Consider the following 11,567-nt stretch of genomic DNA (forward strand, 5'->3'; position numbering starts at 1 on the left):
AGCATATTTCATTTTCTGTTTAGTGCGATTTAATATCTATGTAAGACCACGAATGAAAACGTTTAGTTGTAAAAACTAACACATGATTTGCATCAACATAATTCTATCTATACAATGTACGCGTTCATGCAACGTTCTCTCTTTTTACGAATGTAATTAGTTTTCTTATAGGTAAGGAGGCAAACTAGCAAACAGGTCATCTGATGGTGAGTGATTATGGCCGCCCATAGACACACGTAGACCCGGGGGAGTCACGTTACGTTGTGGGTTCCAAGACAGTAAGGTCCTCGGAACTACTCAACGTATATTTTTTGGTTGCGTTTTTGGACGCCAAACTGTAGATCCTTCCTGACTGTACAGGGGGCGTAGTGTGAGTTTACATCAAGCGCATTCGATATCGACTGCGTTAAAAAAATATATGAAGATTTTAGTTCTTGAAAGTTTCCGCTAAAGGCGCTCAATATGTAGTAGAGGCGCGTGTCGTCGCGCACGTCGGCCCAGGCGCCTGGATGTGTGAGCGGCTCCTGCACTACTCACTGAGCTCGTCCAGCCAGTCCTGCGCCTCCTGCGCGGTGTAGTAGAGGCGCGTGTCGTCGCGCACGTCGGGCCAGGCGCCTGGAGGTGTGAGCGGCTCCTGCACTACTCACTGAGCTCGTCCAGCCAGTCCTGCGCCTCCTGCGCGGTGTAGTAGAGGCGCGTGTCGTCGCGCACGTCGGGCCAGGCGCCTGGAGGTGTGAGCGGCTCCTGCACTACTCACTGAGCTCGTCCAGCCAGTCCTGCGCCTCCTGCGCGGTGTAGTAGAGGCGCGTGTCGTCGCGCACGTTGGCCCAGGCGCCTGGAGGTGTGAGCGGCTCCTGCACTACTCACTGAGCTCGTCCAGCCAGTCCTGCGCCTCCTGCGCGGTGTAGTAGAGGCGCGTGTCGTCGCGCACGTTGGCCCAGGCGCCTGGAGGTGTGAGCGGCTCCTGCACTACTCACTGAGCTCGTCCAGCCAGTCCTGCGCCTCCTGCGCGGTGTAGTAGAGGCGCGTGTCGTCGCGCACGTTGGCCCAGGCGCCTGGAGGTGTGAGCGGCTCCTGCACTACTCACTGAGCTCGTCCAGCCAGTCCTGCGCCTCCTGCGCGGTGTAGTAGAGGCGCGTGTCGTCGCGCACGTCGGGCCAGGCGCCTGGAGGTGTGAGCGGCTCCTGCACTACTCACTGAGCTCGTCCAGCCAGTCCTGCGCCTCCTGCGCGGTGTAGTAGAGGCGCGTGTCGTCGCGCACGTTGGCCCAGGCGCCTGGAGGTGTGAGCGGCTCCTGCACTACTCACTGAGCTCGTCCAGCCAGTCCTGCGCCTCCTGCGCGGTGTAGTAGAGGCGCGTGTCGTCGCGCACGTCGGCCCAGGCGCCTGGATGTGTGAGCGGCTCCTGCACTACTCACTGAGCTCGTCCAGCCAGTCCTGCGCCTCCTGCGCGGTGTAGTAGAGGCGCGTGTCGTCGCGCACGTCGGGCCAGGCGCCTGGAGGTGTGAGCGGCTCCTGCACTACTCACTGAGCTCGTCCAGCCAGTCCTGCGCCTCCTGCGCGGTGTAGTAGAGGCGCGTGTCGTCGCGCACGTCGGGCCAGGCGCCTGGAGGTGTGAGCGGCTCCTGCACTACTCACTGAGCTCGTCCAGCCAGTCCTGCGCCTCCTGCGCGGTGTAGTAGAGGCGCGTGTCGTCGCGCACGTCGGGCCAGGCGCCTGGAGGTGTGAGCGGCTCCTGCACTACTCACTGAGCTCGTCCAGCCAGTCCTGCGCCTCCTGCGCGGTGTAGTAGAGGCGCGTGTCGTCGCGCACGTCGGGCCAGGCGCCTGGAGGTGTGAGCGGCTCCTGCACTACTCACTGAGCTCGTCCAGCCAGTCCTGCGCCTCCTGCGCGGTGTAGTAGAGGCGCGTGTCGTCGCGCACGTCGGGCCAGGCGCCTGGAGGTGTGAGCGGCTCCTGCACTACTCACTGAGCTCGTCCAGCCAGTCCTGCGCCTCCTGCGCGGTGTAGTAGAGGCGCGTGTCGTCGCGCACGTCGGGCCAGGCGCCTGGAGGTGTGAGCGGCTCCTGCACTACTCACTGAGCTCGTCCAGCCAGTCCTGCGCCTCCTGCGCGGTGTAGTAGAGGCGCGTGTCGTCGCGCACGTCGGGCCAGGCGCCTGGAGGTGTGAGCGGCTCCTGCACTACTCACTGAGCTCGTCCAGCCAGTCCTGCGCCTCCTGCGCGGTGTAGTAGAGGCGCGTGTCGTCGCGCACGTTGGCCCAGGCGCCGGGCTGGAAGGTGTACAGCGGGTACACGCGCTCCAGCTTGATGCGCACCGACAGCAGCTGCAGCACCGAACACACGTTCAGCATGAAGCCGTCGCCTGGAATTAACGAACAACGATTAGGACCGTTTTTCACTGTAACAGAGTTAACACTTAAAGGTTCGACCAAACCAACGCGATCACACGCGATCAGCCGGCGTGCAGCGATGGCGACCAGACTTAAATGCATTGATCGCCATCGCTGCACGCCGGCTTATCGCGCGTGATCGCGTTGGTTTGAGCGAACCTTTAGGGTCCTCGGTCACTAGACACGGAGGTGTTTGGTGGCCGCTATAGGAGGACCTGTAGCGGCGGCGCGCGCTTGTGTTCACGCGCACCGTTAGCGAAGAACAGGAGAGGTACTACTCCCCTGAAGCTGAGGCGGAGCTGAAAAATAATGTCTAAGCCACCTAGCTCGGACAATAACTCGCAGTTCCGTCCCAAAGACTTAAGGAGGACACCGTCAGGTTTTAGTGTGTATGTCCTGCTCATCTGGCAGGAAGAGCCTCACATACCCTACTGGTTCCCCCGGGCCAGTGGGTATGCAATTTAGAAGAACGGTATAGCTGGCAGGTTTTTGTCACCAAAGTGGAGTGAAAATGAACGGTCATAGATTTTTGTGGCAGTCAGTTACTTTTTCACCAACTCAACTTACTATTTATTGATTTCAGAGATACTAAAATGCTTAAAGAAATACTAAAAAAAAGAGATACTAAAAGTAAAGGTACAGATTACAAATCAATTTTACATTTATTTGAAAACTGATTTGATTTTCTTGGACTGTAAAATAGGTACGTTTACAATACATCGATATTCGTCGCAGCTGAATAACAAAAATATTGAATTGACAATGTAATCTAATTATGATTTTTAATAGAGATGGTGTGTGGGACGATCGTCTAGGCTATGACGGATGAACTGATTGCTACTGATTGGTGGCGGGGAACCCTCGGCCGTGGTTGTATGCGCTGGAAGTCAAGGCGATGGCATAAATTCAACAGTAAACTTTTATATGACTATAAACATGCTACTTTTAGCCTGATCCTTAAATGTATTTAATAAGTTTAAAATTAATTTACCTAGTTATTGCATAAAGATTTCACGAATCAGACCGAATCGCGCAAACGATAATATAATGAAGGTCAGTTCAATATCAAGATCCAAGTATATTATATGAAATCATAACGGAAACTGGTTACATATACTTTTTTGAGATTATGGAAAAACTATTTTATCTGAGTCATTGCATTGATTGAATTTTCTAGTATTTTTTAAAAGTTTTCCTTCTATCTTGAACAATAGAAGTCATTTACTTTTATTTCGGAGACATTCACCGTTGTTTACGCGTCTTATGTTGGCCGAAATTCAAAACTTCCTCAGGGAAATCGCACGACGGTAAATACAAATATTTACAAGGGGTAATGATACAATCTTGGAAAGTAAATAATTTGGAGATATGCCAATACAAAATCGTCTATTAGACACACGCTAGGTGAGAGACATCTCAAGCAGTGTTGTCAACGAACTGACTATAATCTATCGATAGGTAATTATGTCAACCTTTCAATGGCATAATAGATACAGAAATCCTTAAACTTCCTGATACGCCTACGACTACATATTCACATGGATCATATAGTTTTACTTAATACCTAGTTGCTGCAGTATTTTTGAGTAATTAGTTTTGTTGAATTTGAAGCATTATAAACTTCTTGACTTGTAAGTGATTTGTTAGTTGTAAGAACTAGGGTGATCGCTATAGTAATTAGCCAAAACATAGTTATTGGCCAACTTGCCTAAAATGAAAAGAAACAAGCCTAATGGAAGTTATTAAGAGAGGAAAAGAGACAAATATTTTTTCTGAGCAATACGCAGTCCAATGTAGTAAATATTTTTGTCTCTTACTTATTAACAATCCAATATGCCAATAACTATGTATAGGCTAATTACTATAGCAATCACCCTATGACTGTTATCAACCGACTTCAAAAAAAAGGAGGAGGTTCTCAATTCGACCCGTATGTTTTTTTTTTTTTTCTATGTTTGTTACGCGATAACTCCGCCAATTATGAACCGATTTGAACAAATCTTTTTTCGGCGTATAGGTAGTACCTCAAGGGTGGTCCCATTTAAATTTAATAATAGAAAAAACAACCCCCAAGGGTGGAAAATTGGGGATGAACTTTTTTATACGCAATATCTCCGCCGATTATAAATCAATTTGAACGATTATTTTTTTGTTGAATAGGTATTATCAAAAGGGTGGTTTCATGCGAATTTGAAGAAAATATTTCACCCTCAAGGGTGGAAAATTGGGGATGAACCTTTTTATACGCAATATTTTTAATTTTTAGTTTTTTTTTGTGTTCACGCATTTGAAGTCGGTTTTATTTTTTTTAAAAGTTATTATTTACAAGGATAGAGGCTTAGTACATAATGTATCGATAATCATACATCACTATCCTCACGATATTTATAATCTATTTTCGCCAGTCATTAAACGCACGCGTCTACGCACTCAATGCTACAATTAACATTTATTAAAGTCGCCGCTGCTGCCGTTAACAAGCTTAAATGTGTTTAGTTCTCTAAATAGTACTGACCTTATAAAACTACAATTTAATTAATCGTGATAGAATGCAATATATGATTACGATTTCGATTATATATTTTAAGTCGTTACTTTATTTTTTTTAAATCCGCTGTAATTTATCGTTAGTAATAAAATGTCAACACGATACCGAAAATTATATTGTACAAATCAGTTGTTTAAGAATTCACTGCATCAAGGTATTTAACTGGAAAACTAGATAAACAACTGATAGCATAACTCATTTGGACAAGATAGTTTGATTAAATACGGTCAGAGTGAGTTTATAATGAACAAATTATAACTATTTTCACAAATGTGATTTATGGACAGGACTACGTCATAGTGTGGTTCAAGAGCGGTCATTGAGCTGTAGTGACACTATGACAGACTGTTATATGACCGATGTATTCTAATCTTGTGTGGAAAATGCCCAATGAAATGTGCAAAAGGTGAACCATTTCTTGTTGTAAATTTTAAAGGCAGATTCGATAAATTATCTTCAAGATTTTTATTCATAACGGTATCTGAACTGTGATCTATTTGCATAATAAGATATTGCCACCACAAGCTATGAAAATGTGTTAAAGAACAATAACACAGCGTTAAGTATCCGTATTTTTAAGTACTAAGAGTGCGCAACGACTAAAACCCTCTCGAAGCGTAAAACCTGATTGCAACAATTAAAATTTTAACATTCTTAAAGATTTGCAAGTGATTTTGTTTCGTTTTACAATTCAAGTACCTCCCCACTCCAGGCAATAGTAATCGTCAAAACAACGACAATGATTCCTTAATTGTTTTATCATTGAAACATATTAGTATTATTCACTCGAGTGAGTAATATTAATTTCCTGTAAGTAATTATTCAGAAAAGTTCTTGAGTGGAGATATCGGACCGGAAAACATAATGTAGGCAGGCTTCCACTCGATGGACAGACAATCTAGTTGAAGGTCGCGGGAAGCACCTGAATGCGGGCGGCTCTGACCGGTCTTTGTGGAGAGAGGGGGAGGCCTTTGTCCAGCAGTGGACGTCATTTGGTTGAAATAAACTAAGTAACTATTACGAAAGGCATTGAAAATGTCTATCTTAAGGATATAAAATGTAGCACTCACCAGCCAGAGATCTCTCGTCGGTCTGCAACTGTGCTCGTCGCTCGTTCCTCTGCAGTATCGCGGCGAAGAAGTTCAGGAAAGGCTCTCTAGCTTCAGGACACAGCAGGATATTGTGGCAGATGTTATGCAGCGTGTTGCGACTGGCTTCCACCTCCCGTTGCAGTGCGAACGCCAGGCTGCGGTCGCTGGAACCGCTCGCGAATAGGCGTTCGGCTAGACGCGGGTTCTCCTCGGCGAAGAGGGAAATCTGAACAAGGGATAAGCGTGGTAAGTCTTTGTTGCTTTTTAATGAGGGCTATCGTTTTTATACTAAACAGTTGGCACCCCTGGCGATTGACAGGACCTTACTCTACAGTGGCGCCATCTTGATGAGTGCAAATGCAATAGTCCTCCTACCACTTTCGCGCTCACCAGTTGGTGCCACTGTCTTCGCTACTAGCAAGTGACAGGACCTTACTCTACAGTGGCGCTAACTGGTGAGCGCTAAAACGATAGCCCTCATTAACGGGAAAAGTGTGTGTTGTTTGAGGTCGGGTCAAAGTAAAGAGGTAACGAAAGCACATTTTGTAAACGTTATTTGATCGGAAGTCGTACTAGTTACCTTTCTACAATTTTTAAAAAAGACGTGTAGTATCATGATACGACGGGATTAGGTTTTTTTGGCATATGGTCAATTTAATGACAACTTTTCTCCCTCTCGCAATCCATTACTTGACTTTAGTCATAGAAATAGATTCAGGTACAAAATAATTTGTCTGCCAGATTTACGTCGAATTTAGTTCTAATTTTACCGATCCCTCGCATCATAACATCAAATAAACAACTACGCGGAACAATGAACACAACCGTAACGCGCAAGTTGACGACGCATCAACGGAGTTTGCTTACTTCAAGGAGCATTATAAATAAGTTCAACCGCACGTTTGTTATACACATGATAGGTGTTTACGATGTTGTGATATCTTGATTGTATTCATCAGTAAATGCGTAAAAACGTCTTTCGAAGTTTTCAGACGACATGCAAACAGACACATTTGTTATAATCTTCTACAAAAAATTTCTCAATGGCATAAACAAACTAACATAACAAGAAAATTATGGTTGACTTGAATAAAATATCTTTAATTTTCCCAAGATCAAAATCAGTCTATGTGTACTGCTGAAAGTCAAAACATAAAAGATACATAGTGTATATGGGGGGCATGTCCTTATTTGATTCTCTCACAGACTTATTTGTTTCGAAATCCCTATGATTAAACTGTGCAAAGAGGAACTTACCGCAAAGAACGGCCCAAGGAAGCTGACCCTCGCGATCTCCCTGCCAGGCGCGGTGGTGACGGCGTCGGGACACAGGCTGGGCAGGCGAGCGATGAGCGCGCACACGGGCCGCAGCGCGTGCCGCGGGCCCGCACGCATGTCGCATAGCGACCGCAGCGCTCGCAGCGCCGCGCCGTGCCCGCGGCCCACGCCCGGTGACACGCAGCGACGCATTTCCTCGCGAATGCCCATCAGGAGAGGCACGAATACCTGTGCACGTCAATCGTCTTGAAGCGACAATAGCAATGAGGGCTATCGTTTTTATACTTAACAGTTGGCACCCCTGGCGATTGACAGGACCTTACTCTACAGTGGCGCCATCTCGATGAGTGCAAATGCGATAGTTCTCCTACCACTTTAGCACTCACCAGTTGGTGCCACTGTCTTCGCTACTAGCAAGTGACAGGACCTTACTCTACAGTGGCGCTAACTGGTGAGCGCTAAAACGATAGCCCTCATTGAAGGTGAAGTGGTCGGACTAGCCGACTCGAGATCCGAGGAACGCGAACGCGGGTTCTAACTCCGCCGCGCCGCTCGACTATCGTAGTGAACCCACGGTAATTTGTGCAATACAAATTACTAATAATCTTAAAAAAAAACTTGAAGCGACAATAGCCGAACGGTGAAGGAGTCGGACTAGCCAACTCGAGTTCCGAGGAACGCGGGTTCGAATCCCAGCGCCGCTCGACTATAAATTGTGGTCAGCTCACTCGTAACACAAGCTTATTTAGCTTAACACGAGGGGCTCACGGGACTATTAGTAAATTGCTAATAATCTTTAAAAAAAATCTTGAAGCGACAATAGCCAAACGGTGAAGGAAGGAGTCGGACTGACCGACGGGGTTCGGGGTTCACGGAACTATTAGTATAGTATACAAATTACTAATATTCTTTGAACAACTATACTCCGCGCCCAATACAGGCTTTTAAAAAAATAGGCTAACAGTTGAAGCTCCTCCATTAATGACATGTTTGATTGCGGAATATAGGGTTTTCCTATTGGTCTTCCATGTTCAAAACTTCAAAGTACCCAGTCACCACATTAAATAAAATTCAATAGTTGTTACCCCATTTAAAAATCCTTTGTTCAACAAGATAACTATTGATAAAGATAAAAAACATAAACGCAACTTATAAATTTTAAATAAACAGTGGCTGACCACATCTTGCGAACACTCATGAATAATGTAGAGGTATTACATATTTATTTTTCGAAAAAGGTAGACCCATTTTAACACAAATATAAAACAAACATGCATGTTCCAATACTACCTATTGCATGCTTTATATTCAAATACATAATGTCTCAAGTAATCTGAATTACATTTGCCTGTATCTTAATGTAATAAAAACAATGTCAATTTACCTCCTCAAAGACCTCCTTTTCCGTGTATGTGGCGATTAATACTTCTGGTATCAGACCTATGGGCGTGTTCCCGATGAGGATGTACGGAAGCAGGGGCGATTTGCGGCACTTTTCCAGTTCGAATCGACCCTGTAGCACTAGCACCAAATGATTCACCAATAAAGTCCTTAAATTTTGCAGTAGATCACTAAGAGGTGGTTCCGAGCTCTTCTTTGGATGTTCCCTTTCGTATAGGTTGATATTGTTGTAAAATCTCAGTAAATAACTAACAGCAAGTCCCTGTGTTGGGATGGTTTTGGGGATAGGCAGCGACGGGGTGGGACAATCCGCCTTGTCGGCGTCCGTCTCAGAGCCGAGCGGGCCGCTCGTCAGCGTGTCGTCTCCGCAATCTTCGCTCAGTCTTTTCGATGTTTCAGAAACTGCTATAAGCTTCTGATTCAGAGGATCCGATCCGTCTGCTATTTGAGTAATCACGTCCATTATTGCTTCTGATGCTAATTCGTCTAATCTTAACTTAGGATTGTCAAGTAAGGCTGCTGCAACCGATGGCACAAATATTCCACCTGCAAGAACAATTTTAACTCTACATTTGATCCTCTAATGCTATGAACTCATGGCGAGGATTTCATTCGCGCCTCTGTTGCGGGACAGCTCACGACTCAGGTTTTGTAGTCACGTAAATGCCTCTGATAGACCGCGGACCGACCAGAATGAGCGGACAGCGTGTAGCACGGCGTAATACGTGTATGAAACGTGCCATTTTTTAAAATACAAATCTAAATTCATTAGGCCGCGGTCCCGAAACCGAGAAGGGCGTGGCTCTTTGAGTACTTTCTTAACCAAAATGCACAATGGTAAATATAATACAAGGATAAATAATGAAGCATATGGTGATTCAAAGAAGTAAAACTCTGAAAAACAAGCGAAAGGTCATGGGGTCCGATTACGACTTTAGGGAAATCGATTTGAAAAGTCATTTAGAATGAAGTTTTAATAGGTAAACTATTAGAGCATTAGAGTAGCAAACTATATGCTTACCAGCACTATCTTCTGACCAGGACACCTGGAGAATTTTGGCGACAATATGCCGCAATTGGTCTTCTGTCAATTCTGTGCAGCTGACAGTTCGCGACCGATAAATTTTACGCGCTGGCGAAGCTGTTGAGTCGTCTTCAACCTAAAGAATACAATAAAATAAACAAATAGGATAGTACAAGTTCTTATCACAACCAGATTTACCAGCCCGTATATTAATACAGAGAACAAAGGTGCAACTAAGTTATCTTTCTATTCTTGTCTTGTGTGGTGTACAATAGTGTGGTCCAGGCATCAGCTGTTATTAAGAGTAAACAGTTATTCTGACAGAATTTAGAGGTACAGAATGTATTCTGCTGTAACTCTAAATTTATTATAAGGTCATTGATAATGACAAATACCTTTGGTCTATTTAACTAAATTGTTTTATAATTACAAACTGTGATGTGAATGAGATAAATAGTCTTTGTAACAATGAAATGTTAGATAACCAAAATGATCTGATTTAAGACAAATCTTATTACATAAGAATTTTGTAACTTGGTATCATTAAAATCAAATTTTGCATTAAAACTGTGATAGTTCTGTGTACAACTGGTAGTTGGCATGATTTATACTGTGTGAAATAAACATAATTAATATCATTTAACAGTAGTAGTAAACATCTGAACTATAAATACTCGTCTTGAATCATGTTAAATCGGTACTACCACATAGAAAATATTACCATATTTATCTTCATTAATAATTTTCATATTTTGGGGGTAGTCTTACAATATCTTTATAGTTTAATAGTTATTATTAGGTAGTTACAAAATAATGTAAAGAAATAAGAACAGTACTAGAGCTTACCTCCATGGGCTCATGTTGTTGGTCTGACTGAGAATTTCTTTCTGAGCTATCATCCACTTCCATAGAGAGGGACCGCCGAGAACAACTGGGAGAAACATTAGGTCTCGGCCTGACCGGAGATGGCTCCGCAAACTGCGCTGGTGATATTGACCTAGATGTGCTGTCTTCTCTCGTCGACGTCCCTTCTGAGCCACCAACCGTTGACTGGGGCAAGCTGCCCACTCTCACTGAGCCACAACTCAGCAAAGCGTCCTCACCCATGGAATCAAAACTGTTGTACTGTCTCGTCTGAGACAGGTCAGTCATCTTTGTATCGGGCATTTCGTCTAATAAATTATTGTCTGTTTTCTCTGTTACAATTAAACCGTCGGCTGGTATATTCGTCTGATCTGTTACGTCACTTTTACTGACTTCATTGTTATAGTTGGGTTCTTTGTTTGCGTTGTTGAGGTCGGGGGTGCTGGGCTCCGTGGAGCTTCGCGGGGTGGAGGCGGGCGACAGCCGGGACAGGGGAGGCGCGACGTCGAGCGACGGCATCGACGCGCCCGGGGTGGCCGGAGGGCTCGCGGGAGACGGCCCCGACCCTGCTCCGCTCAGGGCGGCCAGACGCGCTAAGCGCCGTCTTCTTATCTGCGAACAATTGACACGAGGTCTTTCAGCACGTGTAAAAGACTACGAAGCGCGCCACCGAGATACACCGACGCTTTGTTTTGTTACGAAATTAGATTGGCCATACGCACTACCTACGCCAATGTTCGTTTACAAAACAAATATTCGACTTACCTCCTCCTGACTTAGTTCACTCATATTCAGTATGCTTGTATGTACCCTGAAGAATACCTGGTGAATACACTGTTTTTCAAAATTTTGCCTGAATCACTGAACAAGAAAGACGAACACAAGAGCAAGCCACAAAACGACAAGCAATCAGTCACCTCGCTCAGCTGTTTGACGTTTTAACTTTGTCGCTGGTAATGACGAGAAAGTATT

At 45.1% G+C, this 11,567-nt stretch overlaps 1 protein-coding gene across 1 annotated transcript in view; it reads right to left on the reverse strand.

Annotated features, from left to right (window-relative positions):
• The window catches only part of LOC135079023 (ubiquitin conjugation factor E4 B), a 28,937-nt gene extending 17,370 nt beyond the window's left edge, over positions 1-11,567 (reverse strand). The window contains exons 1-7 of the mRNA XM_063973652.1: positions 11,361-11,567; positions 10,578-11,207; positions 9,729-9,867; positions 8,691-9,253; positions 7,286-7,534; positions 6,008-6,254; positions 2,188-2,361 (exon numbers count right to left, since the gene is read on the reverse strand). Of these exons, the coding sequence (XP_063829722.1) occupies positions 2,188-2,361; positions 6,008-6,254; positions 7,286-7,534; positions 8,691-9,253; positions 9,729-9,867; positions 10,578-11,207; positions 11,361-11,384 (2,026 nt within the window). The 5' untranslated portion in view covers positions 11,385-11,567. The remainder of the gene's footprint in view (positions 1-2,187; positions 2,362-6,007; positions 6,255-7,285; positions 7,535-8,690; positions 9,254-9,728; positions 9,868-10,577; positions 11,208-11,360) is intronic.

This window comes from Ostrinia nubilalis, chromosome 15 (assembly GCF_963855985.1).
Source record: "Ostrinia nubilalis chromosome 15, ilOstNubi1.1, whole genome shotgun sequence".
Classification (NCBI taxonomy): domain Eukaryota; kingdom Metazoa; phylum Arthropoda; class Insecta; order Lepidoptera; family Crambidae; genus Ostrinia; species Ostrinia nubilalis.